The following is a 23,267-nucleotide window of genomic DNA, read 5'->3' as shown; positions in this document are numbered from 1 at the left end:
GAGTGATGATGAATCCTAAATCATACTTCCATTTCTGACTACTCTCCTTAGCTCCAAGGTCAAACATACCATTTCTACTTAGTGTCAAATAGTCTTCTCAAACATAGCATGTCTGAAAAACAACTCTTGACTCCACATTCCTGAAACTTGCTCTTCCCCCAGTCATCCCCATTTCAGTTAACAGCATCATTATTCACCTGGTTGGTCATTCTGCAAGTTTTGACATATGTATATAATCCTGTAAACACTACCACAATTAAGATATAGAATAGTTCCAATGAAGAACATTTAGGTTGTTTGCAGATTTTCATGATTATAAATAGAGCTGCCATAAACATTCATATATGTGCTTTTGAATGGACATACATTTTCATTTCTTTCTGGGTAAATATTCAGGGGTAACATTGCTAAGTTGTATGGTAAGTATATATTTAACTTTGGAAGAAACTGCCAAACTATTTTCCAGAGTGGTTGTACCATTTTACACTCCCACCAGTGATGTATGAGAGATTTAGTTTCTCCCTGAGCTCACCAGCATTTGTATTGACATTATTTTTTATTTTAACTGGTCTAGTAGATGTGCAGTGATATCTATTGTGGGTTTTTTTTCCATTTTAATATTATTTAATTCTATGGAAAAAACAAGTTTTATTACATTCCTTTTTTAAAATGGGGGGAAAACTGTACAAGTAAGCATGATCAAACCTCTGTTAGAGCTGGTTAATACTGATCTTATTGCCTCGAAGTCTCTCTAGTAGTGTCCAAGAAATTATGTTTAAGGTCCATCTGAAGAAAAAAAGCACTGGAGAGGCAAGAAAGGACTTGGGTAAAAAGCTTCAGAGGGTTGTAGGGAGATGGAACTTGCTTCTTAAAAAAATTATGTTGAGCTCTGGAGCGTCTCCATTTCTTAACACACCTTCCAAACCATTCATTGGGATAGTTTTACCCATGTTTAAAGTCTCATGTGCAGTTTGGGGGCTTTTAGAAATTCAGAAATAAAGTAATATAAAGAGTAGAATATTGAAGACTTCAGAGTAGGGCTATAAGAGACTCAATACTGCTAAATAAGTTCCCAAACAAAAATGTTCAGTCACCCCCACCCCCAAACCTATGTGTAATAGGAGAAAATGCACAGCAAGAAACAGAGGAAAAGCATGTAGACTGGAATAGATCATACACTGAACAGTCTAGAACCAAAGAAAAAAAGCAAACAACATACATATACACAAAAGCCTAAGAAGCAGCTATTCTCCTCATGTCTTTAGGTGAGTACCTCTACCCAGTAGATTATAGTCATGAAAACAACTCAGTTGTTTTTCTTTTTTAAAGTAAAAAACTGTTTCCCATCATGCTCCATTTTCTAGAATCTACCCTTTTTGATTGGTTGGTATAAACAAAAAGCAAAGCACATAAACATGCAAGCGTGCAAGCGTGCGCACGCACACGCACACACACACGCACACACTGTCCTAAAATGTGAAAAATGCAGATATATAACGCTGGTATTAGAAATCACTTCAACTTTATACTTAGGAACTTACAGACCCTTCATTTGCTCCCCCCAAATATTTTTCCTTGTCCTTATTCTTTAAATGCCCAACCACCAAAAGAAAAAGGGAAAAAACAAAAGGCTTTAAATGCACATGTTTCAAGTCAGTGTCTTGTTAACAAAAAAGGTAGCATTTTCTTCACTTTGGCCATTGTTAAAGATGCAGGCATAGATCAGGGAATGTTAAGACTCACGTGTATTAAAAAAAAAAAGCAACATTAACAGAGCATATATCTTTCAAAAAAAGCTAAAATACTAACAAATACAAGTCAATGCACATATTTTTAACTAGTGCAATTTTATCTACAATGGAGTAAATGTTATTTTGTGTGCCAGGCATTGCAATACTGTTCATTTCCCTTTTATCATACAAACATGACAATTTTATCATTAAAAAAACCTTTATTGGGTCACATTCACGTTGCCCTCCCACCCAAATTAAGGGGGAAAAAGTCAATAAAAGAACCCCTCAAGATTTCATAACTATGAACATAAAGCTCCTAGATAATAGTGTATAGGCTGAATTTTCAGATTTGCATAAAAAAAGTATAACTTACATAGATGTCTTCCTCACTGCTTACAACACAATGTGAAGTTACACTACTCTGAAATTTGTACCAACTGTACAAAAACCATGAAAAAAATTATGTTCTTCATGGCCTGAGAGCCTACATATTTTTGAGTAATTTAAAAGGGTAACTATGAGAGCCTGACATTTTTCTGTATCTCACCTCTTCTGCCTCTCTATCTGCAGGATTTGTAAATCAAAGTCAGTAACATCTTAGTAGCAAACGTCTCGTCTATCTCCCCCTTCTTCTCTCCTAACTAAACCTACTCAATTTTCTCTCATCTTCCTGAGCATTTTCCATGAACAGCATTGCAAGTTGGTTTAAAAAAAAAGAAAGAAAGAAAGAAAGAAAAAGACAAAAAGGAAAAAGAAAGTTTTACAAGGGTTTTGCTGGTTAATTATTTACTGGTGGAATCACTCCACCAGGAGTCTGATTTCATTGGCTAGCAGTTGGTTTCTGTTGAATAGGCCCCCTGGGAGCTTGGTGAGCAGCTCTCGCTCCATGGTTTCAGGGTCGCTGTCAACAGAGCTGGAACTTGCGCTCATGTTGTCGACAGCAGTATTGGCTGGGGGACCCAACTCCGGCTCACTAGTGTCACTGGCCGTGGACACCACGGAGAGCAGGGACATATGCCGGGTGAGCCGGCCAGAGGGCAGAAGGGAGGTGGCAGAGTCTGCTCTGATACCAGCTACATCTAGATTACACGCCTTATCAAAGGCGATGAAACCTACATTTGCATTGGCCTCGCAGACACAGAAGGAACAGTCGTCTTTCATCAACAGGTCAATGCCACACACATCCATTCCCAGGATGTTAGACACCTGGATAGCTAGCTGCTTCCCTTGTTCACTCAATGAACACATCATCCCGACACCACCTAGTGAGCAGTTGCTTTGCATCCTCCCATCTGTTGAACAGCGTAACACTGTGCCAACCACACGACATCCCACGACAATGACAGGTACATCCCTTCCATGAGACTCTTTAACATACTTCTGAAATAGGTATGGCGCTTCATGGCGAATAAGATGGCTTAGATTAGCCAAAGGGTGCTTATCGCGAGCCAAGAAAACTGCTTTGCCTCTATGACCCCGTGTATTCTTCACCACCTTTGGGAACTCCAGTACTTCTGCTTCATCAATCATTTTAGCAAAATTTTCATGACCACCATAAGAGAAAGTATCTGGCAGAGGAACACCATGACCTGCCAACTCTTGAAACGTCCAGAACTTATTAACACAGTTCAGGATGGCTTGAGGTCAGTTCATCAACCTGCTTCCCATCTTCTCTAGATGGCACAAAACAGTGATGTCACTATCACTTTGCACCCAAGGGGTTGGTACTCTCACTACCACCACCTGAGGATAGGCAGTAATTAGTTCTCCATTGATACAAAGACCCAGGTTTCCTTGCTCGATTGTTAGCACCACCTCATCTATCACCAGAGCCCTAAAGTCCAGTTCCTCCTCATAACATTTGGCCTTTAATGCTTGTAAGATCTCTTTTGGGGGATAGTCTTCCCTGATTCGATGATCTGTCAAAAACCACAACTTGGCAGCCACAGAGCTACACGTCTTGATCTGCCTGTTCTTCCTTTTCTGGGATTACTTCCTCCTGAATATAGACTCTTTCTAGCGAATCGAACTTGTATTCCCTCGTCGGCCTCCCAGCAAAGCCAATTTATTGACACCGGGATCCGGTGAGGGAAAGTACAGCGTTTACTGCAGGGCACCAAGGATGGAGAACAGGCAGCTCATCCTCAAAAGACCCGAACTCTCTATTGTGGTTTTAATTTGCATTTCCCTTATAAAGATGTTAAACATCTTTTCATGTGCTTACTTGCCATCTGTATACCCTCTTTACTGAAGAGTCCAAATCTTTTGCTTTTTTTTTTTTGTCTGCACCATGCACGACTTGCAGGATCTTAATTCCCTCACCAGGGATCGAACTCAGGCCCTTGGAAGTGAAAGTACAGAGTACTGTCCACTGGACTGCCAAGGAATTCCCTTGCTATTTTCTAATTAGATTGTTTTCTAACTGTTGAGTTCAGAAAGTTTTTAAAAATAGTCTGGATAGAAGTACTTTGTTGGAGTTTTTAGGGTTAGGATTTTTTAGGCTAGTTTTAGGTTCACAGCAAAATTGAGCAGAAGGTACAGAGATTTCCCGTATACTCCTAGCCCCTCCACATGCACAGCCTCTCCTATTATCAACATCCTCCACCAGAGTGGAACATTTGTTACAATTGATGAACCTACTCTGACACATCATAATCACCCAAAGTCCATAGTTTACATTAGGGTACACTCAGTGTTTTACATTCTATGGGTTTGGACAAACGTGTGATGACATGTATCCATCTTTATAGTATCATATAGAATAGTGCTAAAAATAGTGCTCTGCCTATTCATTCCTCTCCCCTAACCCTGGGCCACCACTGATCTTTTTACTGTCTCCATTTGCCTTTTCTAGAATTGTCATGTAGTTGGAATCATACAAGATATAGTCTTTTCTAATTGGCTTCTTTTACTTTGTAATACGCATTTAAGATTCTTTCATGTCTATTCATGGCTTGATAGCTCATTTCTTTTTAGTGCTGAATAATAATGCATTGAATGAATTTACCACTGTTTATCCATTCGCTCACTGAAGGACATCTTGGTTGCTTCCAAATTTTGACAATTTGAATAAAGCTACCATAAACATCCATGTGCAGGTTTTTGTGTGCCCATAAGTTTGTAAGAAACTGCCAAACTGTCTTCCAAAGTGGTTGTACCATTTTGCATTCCCACCAGCAATGAATGAGAGTTCCTTTTGCTCCACATCCTCACCAGCATTTGGTGTTTTCAGTGTTCTAGATTTGGCTATTCTAATAGGTGTGTAGTGGTATGTCATTGTTGTTTTCACTTGCATTTCTTTGATGACATGTGATGCAAAACATCTTTTCATGTGCTTACTTGCCATCTGTTATATTCTTTGGTGAGTTATCTGTTAAGGTCTTTGGACTATTTTTTGAGTTGTTTGTTTTCTTATTGTTAAGTTTAAAGAGTTCTTTGTATATTTTGAATAACAGTCTTTTATCAGATGTGCCTTTTGCAAGTATTTTCTCCCAGTGTGTGGCTTGTCTTCTCATTCTTTTGACATTGTCTTTACAGAGCAGAAGTTTCTTAATGTTAATGAAGTCCAGCTTATCAGTTTTTTCTTTCATAGATCATGTCTTTGGTGTTGTATGTTAAAAGTCATTGCCATATCCAAGGCTAGGTTTTCTCCTATGTTGTCTTCTAAGAGTTTTATGGTTTTGCATTTTACATTTAGGTCTGTGATCCTTTTAAAGTTATTTTTGTAAAGGGTGTAAGGTCTGTGTCCAGATTTATTTTTTGCAAGTGGATGGCCAGTTGTTCCAGCATCATTTGTTGAAAAGATCATTCTCCATTGCATTTCTTTTGCTCCTTTGTCAAAGATCAGTTGACTATATCTATGTGGGTCTACTTCTGGGCTCTGTATTTTGTTCAATTGATCTATTTGTCTATTCTTTCATCAATACCACACTGTCTTGATTACTGCAGCTTTATAGTAAGTCTTAAAGTTGGGTAGTGTCAGTCCTCCACCTTTTCCTTCTTCAATATTGTGTTGGCTATTCTGGGAGTTTTGCCTTTCCATATAGACTTTAGAGTCAGTTTGTTGATATTCACACAACTTGCTGTGATTTTGATTGGGATTGCTTTGAATCTACAAATCAAGTTGGGAAGAACTGATATCTTGACAATATTGCACCTTTCTGTCCATAAACATGGCATGTATCTCAGCTTATTTGGTTTTTCTTTGATACCTTTCATCAGAGTTTTGCAGTTTTCTTTATATAGATCTTATACATAGTTTGTTAGATTTATACCTAAGTATCTAATTTGGGGGGGTGGTGCTAATGTAAATAATATTATGTTTTTAACTTCAAGTTCCATTCATTCATGACTGGTATATTAGGAAAGCAATCAACTGTTATGTATTAACCTCATATCCTACAAACTTGCTATAATTGCTTATTAGTTCCAGGAGTTTTTTGTCAATTCTTTTGGATTTTTTATGTACATAATCATGCCACCTGCAAACAAAGATAGTTTTATGTCTTCCTTCCCAATTGGTACACCTTTTATATTCTTTTCTTGTCCTATTGCATTAACTAAGACATACGGTATAATGTTGAAAAGGAGGGGTGAGAGGGGACATCTTTGCCTTGTTCCTGATCTTAATGGAAAAGCCTCAAGCTTTTCATTATTAAGTATGATGTTAACTGTAGGTTTTTTGTTTCTATTTTGGGTTTTTTTGGTAGATATTCTTTATCAAGTTGAGGAAGTTTCCCTCTATTTCAAGTTTACTGGGAGTTTTTATCATGAATGGTTGCTGGATTTTGTCAAATACTTTTTCTGCATCTACTGATATGATCATGTGTTTTTTCTTCTTTAGCCTGTTGATGTGATGGATTACATTAATGGATTTTCAAATGTTGAACCAGTCTTGCATAACTAGGATAAATCACACTTGGTTATGGTATATCATTCTTTTTATGCAATGTTGAATTCAATGTGTTAATATTTTGTTGATGATTTTTGCCTCTATTTCATGAGAGATAATGGTTTGTAATTTTCTTTTTTTGTAATTTTTATCTGGTTTTGGTATTCAGGAAATGCTGCCCTCATAGAATGAGTTAGGAAGTATTTCCTCTGCTTTTTTCTTCTGAAATAAACTGTAGTGAATTGGTATAATTTCTTCCTTACATGTTTAGCAGAATTCACCAGTGAATCCATCTGGGTCTCGCACTTTCTGTTTTGGAAAGCTATTAATTATTGATTCAAGATCTTTGAAAGATACAGGTCTACTTGGATTGCTTATTTCTTCTTGTGTGAGTTTTGGCAGATTGTGTCCTTCAAGGAAATAATCCATTTCATCTAGATTATAAAATTTGTGGGCATAGAGTTGTTCATAGTATTCCTTTATTATCTTTTCAATATCCATGAGGTCTGCTTACTTTGAATTTAATTTCCTCTTTTTTTTCTAATTTTCTAATGTGGAAGCTTAGATTATGATTTTAGATCTTTCTTCTGTTCTAATATATGCATTCAGTGTATAAATTTCCCACTAAGCACTGCTTTCTATTGAGATATCTTCAAATTCAGAGATTTTTTTTTTTCCTCAGCAGTGTCCAGTCTACTAATAAGCCCATCAAAGGCATTCTTCCTTTCTGTTACAGTGTTTATTTTAATCTCTAGCATTTCTTTTTGGTTCTTTCATAGAATTTCCATCTCTCTGCTTACTTCGCCCATCTATTCTTATAGACTGTCAACTTTATCATTAGATTCCTTAGCATATTAATCATAGTTGCTATAATTGCTGGTCTAATAATTCCAACATCCCTGCCATATCTGAGTCTGGTTCTGATACTTGCTCTATCTCATCAAACTGTGTTTTTTGCCTCTTATTATGCCTTGTAATTTTTTTCTTGATAGCTGGACATGATGTACTAGGTAAAAGGAAGTACTCTAAATAGGCCTTTAGTAATGTGGTAAGGTGTGGGGGAGGGGAAGTGTTCTATAGTCCTATGATTAGGTCTCAGGCTTTTAGTGAACCTATGCTTCTGGACTGTGAATGTCACAAGTGCTTATTAATTCCTGAACTGCTCCCCCACTCCCGCTGCAACCCTGCCTTAGGTGGGACAGGATGGCTAGAGTGGGCTGGAATTAAGTATTTCCCTTCCCCGAGGTCAGTTAGGCTCTGATAAAACCTTAGCAGGGTAGGCTCTAGTTAAATAGTTTCTCCTGAGGACAGACCTTGTTAAGAAGAACAGAATGTTCTGGTGTGTTTCAAAATGGTTCATTTTCTCCTCCCCAGGCCAGCAGCACAAGGGAATTTTTCTGTGATACACACTTGAGCACACAGTTGAGTTCCTAGACACAAAACTCCCCAAAATGTGAAGGCCTCCCTATGATAGGGTCTTCCTGGAGCTTTTATCTCTCAGAGTTGTTCACACTGAGCCTATAATAATTTGTCAATTACAGTTCAGGTTTCTCTACCCCAGCACTGGTTCCCATGGAGGTTTTTGCTTGTGGGTTTCTGCTCTGGCAAGTTGTGATTCTCTGTATTTGCCTGTCTGTTTCTTCAATTTTGGGGTAGCAGCTTGCCTTGTGACCTCACTGCTCTTAGGGATCTAAGAAGAGTGGTTGATTTTTCAGTTTGTCAGCTGTCTACTTGTTAAGATGGAGTAGCAACTTCCAAGCTCCTTACATACTGGACTAGTTGTGCCCTGTTTTTTTTTTTTTTGTTTTGTTTTGTTTTGTTTTTTAAATAATCATAATGTAATTGGCTATGATCCTGTAATAACTTTTTTTTTAAAGGAATTCCTTTATTTTTATTATTTATTTATTTATTTATTTATTTTTGGCTGTGTTGGGTCTTCGTTTCTGTGCGAGGGCTTTCTCTAGTTGCAGCAAGTGGGGGCCACTCTTCATCGCGGTGCGCGGGCCTCTCACTATCACGGCCTCTCTTGTTGCAGAGCACAGGCTCCGGACGCGCAGGCTCAGTAGTTGTGGCTCACGGGCCCAGTTGCTCCGTGGCATGTGGGATCTTCCCAGACCAGGGCTCGAACCCGTGTCCCCTGCATTGGCAGGCGGATTCTCAACCACTGCGCCACCAGGGAAGCCCTGTGCCCTGTTTTTAATCCTCTAAACAGTGTTTCTCAGAGAGCAGAAATCCTTAATTTTAATGAAGTCCAATTTTTTAATATCTTCTTTCATGGATCAAGCTTTTGTGTGTTGTACTTAAGAAATATTTGCCTAACTCAAGGTCACAAAGATTTTCATCTAGTTTCTTCTAGTAGAGTAATCTTTTTAAAGTGTAAATTAGATCACATCAGTCCCTTGCTAAAACTCTCCAAGCATTTTCCCTCATATTTAAAATAAAATCTAAACTCCTAAGTTTAGTCTACAAAGACCTGCATGATCTCGCCTTCGGCTTCTTCTTTGACCTCTACCTTCTACCCCTTTCTTACTCGTTCACTCTGCTCCAGCCACATTTGCTTTCTCACTGTTCCACATACCCTACTGGAGCCCTTGTACTTGCTGTTACCTCTGACTGGATTACTTTCCTCTTAGATCTTCATGTGGCTCACTTATCAACACTGAGGACTCTGCTCAAATACCACTTCCTTGGGGAGCTCCCTTAGACCAGTCTATTTAAATAAGGTCCCTCTTTCATTTGCAATCTTATTAACTCTATTTTTTTCATTGCATTTATCTGGAATTACTTTATTTATTTGATTACTTGTTTTTGCTTATTTGTGCCTCTAAAATGTAAGTTCTTTGAGGGTAATGAGTTCTGTTCTGTTTACTACTGTATTCTCTGAGTCAAGAACTATGTCTGGCACACAGCAGATGCTCATTAAATATATGCTGAAAAAATGAATTACACATTACTAAAAACTATACCTAATATCCTGGGAAACTCAAAATATGAATCTTGTGATAAGGGAGAGAGTAAGATTGGGACAGGGTGGGGCTTATTTTGAAGCAAGAGAAGAATGGACGTTTTCAGTAAGACCACCTGGAGAGAGGAAGCCTGCTGAGCAGGACAGCCAGTTCCCAAGAATGTTGACCCATGCATGATTCCCTCTCCTAAAAAGAGTCCAAGAATAGACCTTCAGCAGCTAAAGCTCACTGCTTTCCTCTAGGGCAAGTGTTATCTCAGGATCTTGAGCTTAGTGTAATTTTAGGGGCCCTTCTGAGCTTCAAACTATATTACCTCCAACGTAATTATTGACAGCGATGACGTCTTTCAAATTAAATTAAAGATTAAAAGTTTCGGCATGAGAATAGACATATAGCTCAATGGAATAAGATTGAGAGTCCACAAATAAGCTTTTACATTTATGGGCAGTTGATTTTCAAGAGTGCTGGGATGATTCAATAGGAAAAGAATAGTCTTTTTAACTAATGGTGGGACAAGTGGATATTCACATGCAAAAAAATGAAGTTGGACCCCTGCCTCAAACCATTTACAAAAATTAACTCAAAATGGATCACAGACATAAATGTAAGACCTAACACTATACAACTCTTAGAAGAAAACATAATGGTAAATCTTTATGGGTTAGGCAATAACTTCTTAGATATGGTACCAAAACATAAGTGACAAAAGAAAAAAATATATAAATTGGACTTGATCAAAATTAAAAACTTTTGTGCTTCAAAGGATGCCATTAAGAAAGTGAAAAAGGGGCTTCCCTGGTGGCGCAGTGGTTGAGAATCTGCCTGCTAATGCGGGGGACACGGGTTCGAGCCCTGGTCTGGGAAGATCCTACATGCCACGGAGCAGCTGGGCCCGTGAGCCACAATTGCTGAGCCTGCGCGTCTGGAGCCTGTGCCCCGCGACGGGAGGGGCCGCGATAGAGAAAGGCCCGCGCACCGCGATGAAGAGCGGTCCCCGCACCGCGATGAAGAGTGGCCCCCGCTTGCCGCAACTGGAGAAAGCCCTCGCACGAACCGAAGACCCAACACAGCCAAAAATAAATAAATAAATAAATAAATAAGAAAATCCTTTAAAAAAAAAAAAAAAAAAAAGAAAGTGAAAAAGGCAACTATATTCCAATAAAAAGAAAGTGAAAAAGATAACCCATAAAGTGGGAGAAAACTTTGGCAAATCATATAATTGATAAGAAACTTAGGTTAGAATATATAAAGAACACTTACATCTCAACAATAAAAAGACAAATAGCCTAATTTGGAAATGGGTAAAGGATTTGAATAGATATTTCTTCAAAGAGGATACGCAAATGGCTAAAAAAAAATGCAAGAGAAGGTGCCAAAAATTATTAGTTATTAGAGAAATGCAAAATGAGATATCACCTCATAACCACCAGGATGACTATAATAAAAAAGATGGACAACACCAAGTGTCAGTGAGGACCTGAAGAAAATGGAACACTCGTTAATTGCTGGTTGGCATATAAAATAGTGCAACCGCTTTGGAAACATTTTGGCAGTTTCTTAAAAAGTTAAATATAGAGTTCCCATAAGACCCAGCAATTCCACTCCTAAGTATATACTTAAGAGAAATGAAAACACAAAAACCTGTACATGAATGTTAAAAACAATGTTATTCATAAATGGCCATCAAAAATGAATGGATAAACAAAATGTGGTATAGCCATACAGTGGACTATTACTCAGCCTGTAAAAAGGAATGAAATAGTGGTACATGCTACAACCTGAGTGAGTCTTGAAAAGGTTCTGCTAAGTGAAAGGAACCAGTCACAAAAGACCATATGTTGTATGATTCCATTTATATGAAACATCAAGGCTAGGCAAATCTACATAGAAGGAAAGTAGATAAGTGGTTGCCTAGGACTGGGTCGGGGTACTGGGGGATTGGGGAAGTGATAGCTAAAGGGTATGGGGTTTCTTTCTGGGGGAACAAAAAAGTTCTAAAATTAGATTGTTATGATGGTTTCACAACCCTGTGAACTTACTAAAAACCATGGAATTGTATATTTCACAAGGGTAATTGTATGATGTGTGAATTCTATCTCAATAAAGCTGTTAAAAAATGTTTTTAATTAGAAATACCTGCTTTCAGTATCCCATTCCTCCACCATTTACTGAGCAACCTCTATGTGCTACATGAGGCAGATGCCAAAGTAGATAAAACATAAGGCTGCCCTTGAGCACCTTAACTACAGTTAAGTAAAGACTCCAAACGCATCAACAGAGAAATTGAAACTCAGACAAAACAGTGCAGGATCCAGGAAGGCAGAACAAGCCATCATGCCCAATGTACTGGAGGAAATTTTTCAGAGGAGGTGATTTTTAAACTGAGATACAATGGACAAGTAGGACAATGAAAGAGGAAGTGGGGTTGGGGGGAATCCAGGCTCAGAGAATAGTGTACGTAAAGGCACAAAATCACTGGTGAGCCTGGGGTGTTTGGGAAATTGTAAATTCATTTGGCAAAGGGGTGCATTTCTGGGGGAGTGATGAGAGATTAGTCAGAATGACAAGGAAAACTAGGCTGAAGGAACATTTATGCCATTTTTTTCTTAAAAAAATTTTTTTTTGGTTGCGTTGGGTCTTCGTTGCTGCATGCAGGCTTTCTCTAGTTGTGGCGAGCAGGGGCTTCTCTTGTTGCAGAGCACGGGCTCTAGGCGCGCGGGCTCAGTAGTTGCAGCTCACGGGCTCTAGAGCACAGGCTCAGTAGTTGTGGCGCACGGGCTTAGTTGCTCCACGGCATGTGGGATCTTCCCGGACCAGAGCTCGAACCCGTGTCCCTTGCATTGACAGGCGGATTCTTAACCACTGCGCCACCAGGGAAGTCCCCATTTATGCCATTTTAAGAATTCCCAACATTACGTTACAGGAAAGGGGAGCCACACAAAAGAGACAATCAGTAACTCTGTAAGCAGTGCAGGATGGAGCTGAGCAAGGAGAGGCCGGGGGCAGGGAAACCAGTTCAGAGGCTCTTTTCCAAGATGACCAGGGAGGTGACACCAGGAAAGGTGGCTTGGCTGTGCTCAAGAAACACTCCTGAGAGAGACTACCAGAATGTGTGGAGTAGATTTATTTGGATGAGGGTGAGGGAGGAATCTGAGATGACCCTGGCGTGTCTAATACCGGAGACACAATTCACTAGGATAGAGATGCAGGTGAGAGCAGCTTTGGCCGGAGGACAACATGTTGGATTTGAACATGCTATGTATGCTTCAGGTGACTGCAGGACATCCAGGTGGAGTGTCCAGATGGTTGGAAATATGTGTCTGGAGCTTGGGAGAGCTATCTGGGCTAAGACCCAGATTTGGGAGGCTTTAAGTCTGTAGGTGGAAACTGAAGCCTTAAAATGGATGAATTGCCCAAGGGAAATATTCAATATACAGAGTCAAGGGGAGAGGGACCTCAGTATTGGGGCCCATTTTAGATGCAGGCAGATGAGAAGAGTTGGCGAGAGAGACAGAGGAGGAAGCATCTGAGAGTGGAGGGAAGGGGAATGTAGAAACCTGAAGTAGGGTTTGGAGCCATCCCTCAGGAAAGAAAGGAAGAAGGGAGTAAGGAGGCTGAAAACATACAGAAAAAATGGGTATTGAACTGATCAAGATGGGGAGACTGGGAGCAGGAGGGCATTAACCACAGTGGGGCTGAGCAGTTGCCACTGTGGTATCAGAAGGGCAACCAGAGCAGGATGGGGAAGTCAGAGCACACTTGCTGTCTCTACGACCTTGCCTAGTGTTGGTCTTCTTTAAATCGTGTTTTGAATTTTTTGCTGTATTATACAGATCTTCAACAATAAACAGGCAGTCACTTTAAATTGTTTGAGAATGCTGTCAGAAAAAATTGCCTTTGAAAATTTACAGAACCTCTCCTGCTTAAAGTTCATTTTGTTAGAATAAGAATGATAACATAGACATTGAAATATGTTAAAGAATCCTTTTTTCTGTTGTCAACATTCATCTAATTGTTTCTCTACTCCTTTTTCTGCTGTTTCCTGAAAATCCCTCTGCACTTGGGAGACTGGTTTTTATAACCTTTAATTAGGCACAGCCTGGAGGCAGATACTACTCATGGAAGTAGTCTGTCCCATGCAGCCACTCATGTGGGAATAAACCCACCAGATGACATGTGCCAGCACCGCTTCATGTGCTTCCTGAAGATCAGCATGGGGAGGAAGTAAAAAAAAAAGAAAAAAAAAGCGGCTCCTTGTGGCCTAACCTAGGCTTAAACACAGATTTGCTGTGTGACCTTGGCCAAGTCATTGCAACTTTCTATCCTCAATCTCATCATCTATAAAATTAAGTGGTGGGCTTCCCTGGTGGTGCAGTGGTTAAGAATCCACCTGCCAACGCAAGGGACACGGGTTCGAGCCCTGGTCCGGGAAGATCCCACATGCCGCGGAGCAACTAAGCGCGTGCGCCACAACTACTGAGCCTGCGCTCTCCTACCCCAGACCCAGGGGATCAGAGTCTCTGGGGGAGGAGATGGAGATGTTGTGGATATAACAAGTGTTCCCAGCTCTGTGGTCACATCTCTCTATGGTGCTGGTTTATATCAAGGCAGAAGCCTGAGTGAACTGGAAATTCTCCTGATGCCCCAGCCTGAGGATCACTGCTGGGAGGTTTGTTGGAGGTGATGGGTAGAAATATGGATAAGGGTGCCTTTTATATGCTGGCCATTTATATGTATGGAGGGCACCTCGGCCTAAGGAAGAAGCAACAAAACAGTGGCTCCTTCATTTCTCCCTTCCTCTGCTCACTCCAGACATGCCCCTTTAGGGAAATGGGCACTGGGGCACAGAGCAAGAGACTTCCAAAGTAACGAGGAATGTTTTCTAAATGATGGTGTTGTGCTTTGAAAACACAGTGATGTCATTCAGTATTCTTCTTCCAGAGAGAGAGGCTGTTCTTTTGGTATTTCAGTTCATTTAGAATGGTGTCACTCATTAGGGTCTCCCAAAGGCTCCATTCAGAATAGCATCTTTAAGTACCCACTTAAGTGCCATGAAGCCATTAAAATAGGCATCATTTCCGCTTTGTCTAAGCTTTCCATCAGGATGGACAAATATGTCAAAGGGCAGACAAACACAGCTGCATAACATTGGGAAAAACATAAACAGAGACCCTATCCAGCAAATAAACATAATTTGAAATATTGACATTCTGAGAAGGGATTAGTACTTGTTCTTATGTTCTGGGTTAAGATGGTTGTAGCTAGTCTAGGGGTGCAGGATTCACTCCACTGTGTGAACAGAGATTGTATTATTTCCTTCCTATCTATTCACCCTGCCTCCAAATTTTTTTTTTTTTTTTTTAATCTTTTGGCCATGCTGCACGGCATGTGGGATCTTAGTTCCCCGACCAGGGATTAAACCCGCAGCCCCTGCATTGGAAGCGTGGAGTCTTAACCACTGGGCCTCCAGGGAAGTACCCCCAAATTTGGGGGTTTTAATTTATTCATAAACATTCATTAAATTCTTCCTATTTTCTAATTGTTACACATGGGGATACAAAATATACAAAATATAAGACAATCTTGCTGTATTCTGGGGGCTTGGTAATGACAAAAGTTTGGAAAATATCAATACAAGAAGAATTTTTCACTAGGAAATAATGGAGACCTTTCTTATGAATTTAAGAGAGCCAAACTTCAAATAAGCATGTAAATGTTTAGATCACTATTTAAAATCAACTCGGCCTCCAAGCTTTATCCAGGATTAGTTAAAAGCCCAAGCTAGCTTATTCCATGGGAATTGCTGTAATTGTCTTATTGTAAAGTAATTGGATTTTTTTTTTTTTTTTTTTGTGGGTCAGATGAGTTGATCTCATTTTGACTGGAAGCTGTTTTTTTTCCTTCTCTTTCTATTTGCAGGAAGCAGCAGGCCTAAGTAGATCAGCACTGTGGCTTGTATACATATGGACAGCTGATTCTTTTTAAGGCATTTTTAAATATGAAAGATTCTGGATGCTATTCTGTGAGCAGAGTCAAATGCAAACCTTCTTTAAGTCTGTGTTCAACTTTTTTTAGAGGTCATCTTTCAGAAACAGTGGAGTTTCCTGTATGTTGGTCCCTCTGAAGATCTGTTATGAAAATTGTTAACGAGCCAGGGGCAGAGAAAGTGGACCTGGGATCCTCAAAACATTGTCCAAGGACTTAATGAGTACCTCAAACTAAACCATCTTTGTATGCATCTAACTGTGCTCACAGCAAGAAACTGCCTGCTAAAGATTGGATGTATTTGGTCAAAGACATGATATAAATTTTTTTATATGTTGGCTGAAGCTTTATGGGCCTATAGTTTGATTTTATGAAATGTAATTCGGTTTCACTTGCTGCCTTACTTCTACATTTACCTCCCAGCAAGCAATAAATTGGATCATACCCCAGCCTTATCCAAAAAGTCTTCCCTAATCCATCCTAGCTGGTTAAGATACCTCTTCTCAGAGCTCTCAAAATACCCTTTGCATTTCACTTTTACTGATTTTTTCTTATTGTTTTATAGCCATAATTATCTTTATTTATCTGGCTACTAGATTATGAGCTTCTTGAAGGTAACAATATTATGTTGTTTATCTCTTCCTTGCTTGGCACATGGCAGATGTTTAACAAATGCATTTTAAATAAGTGATTAAATACATGAATATATGTATGTATGAATCAATGAATGAATTCTGCAAGGACAAACACATCATGAGACACAGAGGAATTTAGTGGTTCTGCTGTGGCACTAAAAATCCCCCTCTCTGGGGCTTCCCTGGTGGCGCAGTGGTTAGGAATCCTCCTGCCAATGCAGGGGACACAGGTTCGAGCCCTGGTCCAGGAAGATCCCGCATGCCGCAGAGCAATGAAGCCTGTGTGCCACAACTACTGAGCCTGCACTCTGGAGCCCACGTGCCACAACTACTGAGCCCGCACGCCTAGAGCCCGTGCTCCACAACAAGAGAAGCCACCGCAATGAGAAGCCCGTGCACCGCAACAAAGAGTAGCCCCTGCTTGCCACAGCTAGGGAAAGCCAGCGCGTAGCATCGAAGACCCAAGGCAGCCATTAATTAATTAATTAATTAATTAATTAAAAAATCTACTTAAAAAAATCCCCCTCTCTAGGGGTAACCATTTATCAGCTGTGGGTGTTAAAAGTGACTTAGCTCCCAGATTGCATGTGGTGCTCAATTTGAAAAAGTAGACATACCAGCTAAGTTGGTTATAAAGTGAGATTCTGTATCATGAACCCTATTTTGGGGAGGTGAGTTCTGGAGGAGATAGAGTCAAGGGAAGATAGCTTAGAACACAGAGTCAAATAGAAGAGTGTCAGTCAGAGCAGGGAGGACATTAGGCCTTTGAGCCAGTGGGGCTGAGGTCTGGTGAAGCCCTATGAGAGAATAAGGGAGAGGGAAGGGGGTCTAGGAGCTGGGGAGCCTTCTGAATTAGAGACTTGGTTCCCAGGCGTTTGTCAGGTCATTGGAAAAGAAGCAAGTGATTAAGGGTTGGGACCTCTGCAACTGGTCTAGAAGCACTTGCACTGGTGCCAGTGGGGGCATCACAGCTGTAACCAGGTGGTCCTGAGCACCTGCCCCTCTGCAGCTCTTTCAGCCAGGAGGAGGAGAAGTGCCTGCCATCCCCTGTCACATTTTAGCATAGCAATTTCAATCCACTGAATGAAAAAGGAATTTTAAAATCCTGAAATCAAGAGTTTTCAGGCCATTACTAGGGATTTAATTCCCTGCTTTATTTATTTCTGAATGCTAAAATCTGGCAGACTTTTCCCTTTTGCCACAGGATGAGGAATACTTGTATTAAGAAGAGAATCTATTACACACACACACACCACACACAGTCCTTACTGTCTAGCTGGTTACAACTGAAACAATGGTTCTGACACTGAAAAAAGAACCTGATATGCAAAAAGCAGATATTTGACCCTGAACAAACTCTGCATATGTTATGGTCAAGTTAGGACAAGGAGAAGAAGAATGAGGTTTACTTCTTGAAAAGGAGGTGGTGCCAGTGAGTGAAAATAATTCTGCAGGGAGTCGCATGAAAATGGCAGGGATTTTATCCAAAAAGTAAATTATCAGGACAAGTTAAAGCAAAGTAGTAGACTTCTATGGGGCCTGCCTGTGCATGGTTTAGTTATAATTTAACACAGACCAACGTATGTTTTCCTGTTACACAGTATGTAGTTGTCTTCGCTTGATGATTGTCTGCATTTCTGTTTTAGATTTAAAAAAAAAAAAACAAAAAAACTTGGGGAGCTTCCTTTGGCTGCTGCCCTCATCTGTTCTGACTGCTGAGTGGGATTGTGGAGGGAGGTCAGATTTTATCCAGGGTGGCTGCTTGTCCTGATCGGTTGTTCTCAGACCCTGGTGACCTCAGATCTTGAATCATTCCTGCCACTTTTGCTAATAAATATCTGATCTGGTGTGTGTTTCCAGGCATCAGGCGGTCCAGCCTGTTCCACTTATTAAATGCTGCTCAGAAACCACACTGGGTTTGCTGCAGAGTGCCTTGGCTATGACGCAGAGAAAATGGTCTTATTTCCTTACATTTTTAATGCCAAGGCATGGGTTGGTTAAAAGAGGATTATGCCAAACCAATGTTGTTATTTCCTTTTGTGTTTCAGGGGCAGGATATATGGTGGTGGGTGAGTGGATGTCGGGTTAGAGGGAAGGAGCCCATATGAATGTGACTAAGGCAATTGATTCTATGTCACATGATTTGCTAAGCAAGAGGCTGAGATACTATTAGCCTACTGAAAATTCCTAAACAGTGATTATCAGTGGCTCCTTATCAACTCAAGGACATATTCAGGGGCTAGTTCTTTATCAGTAATTTAGATCAAGATATTGAAAGTATTCACTAAATTTGAAGAGGGCACCCACTTGCAGGGAGGGGATGCTATCAACTTGAACATTAGGAATAGAATGCACCATGACTGAAAAATCAGAAAATTTGTGTACTGAAAACCAAGACTTGCTTTCAATCTCAGCAGAGACAAATGCATGTTAAAATCTTGAGGAGTCAGAAATACAGACTCAAAGAGGCTTAAGGCTAAAGAGTCACAAATGTAGTAGAAAGTGCTTCGCCAGAGTAGACCACAAACTAAATGAGTTAGCAGTGTAGTATTATGATTAAAACAATTTATTGTGACTCAAGTATAAATTAAAGGGAGCATGCCATACAAAGACAAGAAATCATCTCTCCATGGTGTTTAACATCATTACACCTGGAATCCATTTTTTATGATCCCATTTTTAAAAGAGAAAATGCTCTGGAGAAATTCCATAATGGTGATCCTAGGAATGACAAATAGAAGAAATAGGAAAGTAATGACTCAACATTTGAGTTGCCGCTGAGGCTCTGCTTTTAGTGTCCATTACGTGAGATGGCATAACTGGATCTTAAATATTATTTTGGGGTCTCTTCTGCAGGGTCAAATTTTACGACTTTGGAACTCAGTTTTACTGAATAATGAAAAAATAGGTAAGCTGATGGGCTAAAATTAGCCACTAATTATTTGCGAGGCACTCCTCTATCAGGTTCTCCTCGTGCTTGTCCTACTTTTCTTTGTCCCTAGCTACAGAGACCATTTATCTTTTTAAACAACTGCAGAATCACAGCAGCACTTTCTTGGCCTGAAACTCAGGCTTCTTTTGTATTGATTCTAGCCAATTACTGCTCTTCACTAAAATGCTAAACCGTAAATAAGGGAGGAAGCAAACTTGAGGTTCTAAGCCAATATGTCTGGCAATTAGGTCCTCCCGGAATTACTCAGCTTGGGAGCAAACTCAGCGGGGCAGCTGAGCTGGTCTGGGCGAGGGGTGCCTCTTCTGGCCTCCATAGCACTCTGTGCTTCCTTCCATTATACCATTTATTACCCTGTCATGCTGTGCTTTTCTATTTGTAATTTTATGCTTTAGATCAGTGTTTCTCAAACTTCAGTGTGCATTCAAATCACTTGGGGATCTTGTCAAAATCCAGATTCAGGTTCAGTAGGTTTGGGGTGGGGCCTGAGAGTCTACTTTTCTGTCATTCTCCTAGAAGTCCATGCTGTTAGTCCTGTGGAATGCACTTTGAATAGCAAGATCAACCTCGTGAGAGCTGAGAAAATCTCTTGATCTTTAAAAAAAAACAAAAAAAGGAAAAAAAAAAAATCCTTTCTGTTGAAGAATCACATACATACAGAAATGTGCACAAATAACAACAGTTCAGTGTATTTCCTAAAAGTGAACACACCTGCATAACCAGTCCCCAGAGCAAAAATTAAAACCTTGCCAGCACCCCAGGAGCCCTCTTTACCACTTTACCTCAAAGGTAAATGGAATCAGCCCTCTTTCACTTTGGCTGTTACCTACAGTACTCCAGTGAACACACTTGTCTGTGTCCCTTTACTCACGTGTGCATGGATTTCTCTAGGGTTGTACCTGGACCCATTCTGATTTTCATAGTAGGAGGATACTCCACAGAAACATGAGTGCCTTGCGTCTATATAAGGACAGCTCGACTTGGTCTCTGGATGGCTTTTGTCTAGGGAATCAAGGACTTATGAATGATTGATAAATGCTACTAATAGCTTTAAGTTGTTTTGCATTGTTTTGAGCTAAAACAGAATAACTGTGATCAGTGCCTCTCCATTGCCTGAAGTATGTTTGTTCTTTACATGAAGTCTCAATTTAGAAACTATGACCCTATAATTTGTCAGAAAGAAATAGGCCTGGAGCTTTGAGGAAATATATGGTATACTAGTTTAAAACATGAGTATGTTTTGAAAATGGGACGGACAAACCTCTGTCTACATTCTGAGGGAAAATACCCCTACTATTCACAGGGATAATAGTTTGGCACGGACTGGTGTTCATAAATCAGGGTAGCATCTAAATAATTCTGATGACAGAACTCTTCTGGGGCTTTTCCAATTGAGTAGCTGATCAGCCATTAGGATAGGGTTATAATGTAGGTCTCTGTAATCTACAAAAGATGTACCCACAGTTGTAGGATTGCACAGCTGAAGAAAGCAACTTGTCTGGTGAAAAATGATTTAGGTTTTGATAATTCCATTTACAAAAGATTTACAATGGACTCAGTGTCCCAGAATCTAATTTCACCATTATGTAACTGTAGATATCAAAATCTTCACTGGAATCTGTTATCATCTAGTTCTTTGAGGTAATAATTACAAAATATTCATATAAAAGGTTATGAATTTAATAAGTGTCTGCAGTTGATTTTTGCACAGGATATTATTTATTACTTTGCCAGGCTGCTTTTGAGGAATTCAGTCTTTATATGATTGCTGATGTGTTTTTATCAGTCTCTAATCGTGACTGAATAAGAGATGGATGATATTTTCTATTTTAGTTCAGGTGATTTCCCTGGAGATATGACCCAATCTAAATTCTCTAAATAAGCGGGCTTGGCAGAACCATTACGAACTACGATGTCCAAGTGCTCCTAAATTAAGACGTTAGCTGGTGGATATTTAAAAATACATAATATTCAGAAGACTAGCATTTGTTTCCAGACATCTGAGGGATTAGCTTGCAGATTAGTAAAATGATACATATGTACATTAAGGCATACTCATTTAGTGCTGTCAGGAAGCTGGGTTAGGATTATGAAAATAGTTTCTTCTCATGTGCATGTGATCACTTAGAGAAGATGTTTCTGTTACTAAATGCACACAAAGCTCATTTACCCATTTAAAAAGGTCCACCAAGTACACGTTATACGTCAGGTGCCATGGCAGGCACCGAGGACAGAGAGACGAATGTGAGTAGTTCCTGTCATGGTGTGATCCACGGTCTACCTGGGGAAATAGACATATAAGCAAACATTGGCGATTAGGGTGAGAATTTTTAAAATGTTGTATCCTATTTGTATTAACAGCGATTAACCCAGAACCTAGCATAGTACATACTCAAATAAAGAAGGCATATCCTCTAATACGGGAATGTCCTTAGGAGGTGCAATGGTGAACCAAAAGGAATATTTATCAACTCAGCCTGGGGTGGGGTGGGAGTGCCAGAATCAGGAAAGTCTTCACAGAGGAAAAAAACATATTGCTGGTGTGGTAGGCTGAATAATGTCCCCCCAGAGAGGTCCATGTGCTCATCTCCAGTACATGTGAGTATGTAAGTGACAAGAGGGACTTTGCAGATGTAAAGATTAACATCTTAAAAGTTAAAAATCTTGAGATGAGGGCAGGGGAGGGTGGTGGATTATCCAGGGTAATCACAGGGTCCTTATGAGAGAGAAGCAGGAGTATCTGAGTCACAAGAGGGAGATACGAGAGAGGCAGAGGTTGGAGTGATACAGTTGTGAGGAAGGCACTATGGCCAAGGGATGCAGACAGCCCCTAGAGGCTGGAAGAGGCAAGGGGAGGGGCTCTGCCCTTGAGCCTCCAGAGAGAATCAGACTTGCTGACTCCTTGACTATAGATTAATGAGACTGATTTTAGACTTCTAACCTCTAAAACTGTAAGACAACAAATCTGTATTGTTTTAAGCCACTAAGTTTGTGGTAATTTGCTACAGTAGCAATAGGAAACTAATGCAATGGTTCACTGTCTGCTCTCTTCAAGTTCTCAGACCTCTCAGTTCATTGATTTCTTTCTTTCAGTGATTTCTATCCTACTTCAGTCACTCAGTCGCTTGGTGATAGCCTAGATTTAATATTACTAATAATTGCAAGTCTTCTGTAACTTTCACTTTCAAGGATCTCACTCTGACCACCACTTGCTATTTCTTCAGCACTCTCTGTAGTGCTCTGATTCCAGTAATCCTTCAATCCCACTGGATCCCCCAATCCTCTGATGCTACCATCTGTTCACTGTCCTTCACCCCGTGATGTCCTGGTTTCCCTCCTAACCCGATTTAGATTTCCTGGGCAGTCGTTGTAAACATTCCCTTGCCCACATTCTAGGCTCCCTTGCCTCTCTCTCACTTTGACATATTTGCTTGCCAAAATTCCACCCCTTCTTGTACCCAGTTTTCTGCCTACTCCTTGCCTGCATTTGGACAGCTGAAAGTGACCGAAGAAAAACACACAACCATGGTGTTGGTTCTAAATTAAACTAACAACCACTAATCTCCTGTAGCCCTAGTGCTGCCTGGCCATCCTATCACACTTCCAGAGGCGACTTCTCCGCTCACACCTTCCCCTCCCTCATCCTCCCTCTCCTTCACGCCCACCTGGCTTCTGATTTCACTAAGAGGACAGGAGCAGCCGTGAGAGGGCTCACATGTCCTCCTCCCACCACTTCTGCCCACCTTTCTGCGTCTCTCTCCACACACGCTCTTTCACCCTCCTCTTGTGTTTCTGGATGAACTGCCTGTGCTCTTGTCTCAAGCCAACTTCTCATTCATGTGCTAATTCCCACTCTCTTTCCCAAGCTCAACACCGCTCCTGATACGGTTTCCCTCATCTCCAACATCATTATCTTTCCCCTCTGTTTTTGGATCATTCCCATGTGATAGCAAAACTCCTTGAAAGACTAGCCTATAGTTGCTAGCTCTATTTTCCTCCTCCCATTCTCTCTTTAATCTACTCCCATCAAGCTTTCTTTCTCACCATCTTACCGAAATAGATCTTTTCGAGGAGTCAGTAATGCCAGGGTGCTAAGTCCAATGGTCA

At 40.3% G+C, this 23,267-nt stretch overlaps 1 protein-coding gene across 1 annotated transcript in view; it reads right to left on the bottom strand.

Moving 5' to 3' along the window:
* Nucleotides 1–2,531: 2,531 nt before the first annotated feature.
* Nucleotides 2,532–23,267, bottom strand: part of LOC103003799 (beta-citrylglutamate synthase B-like) — a 50,833-nt gene continuing 30,097 nt past the window's right edge. Inside the window, 1 exon segment of the mRNA XM_057530106.1 lies at nt 2,532–3,716. Within this exon segment, the coding sequence (XP_057386089.1) occupies nt 2,532–3,716 (1,185 nt within the window).

This window comes from Balaenoptera acutorostrata, chromosome 1 (assembly GCF_949987535.1).
Source record: "Balaenoptera acutorostrata chromosome 1, mBalAcu1.1, whole genome shotgun sequence".
In the NCBI taxonomy this organism is placed as follows: domain Eukaryota; kingdom Metazoa; phylum Chordata; class Mammalia; order Artiodactyla; family Balaenopteridae; genus Balaenoptera; species Balaenoptera acutorostrata.
The sequence above is the reverse complement of the archived record's forward strand: the minus strand, read 5'-3'. Positions and strand labels throughout refer to the sequence as shown.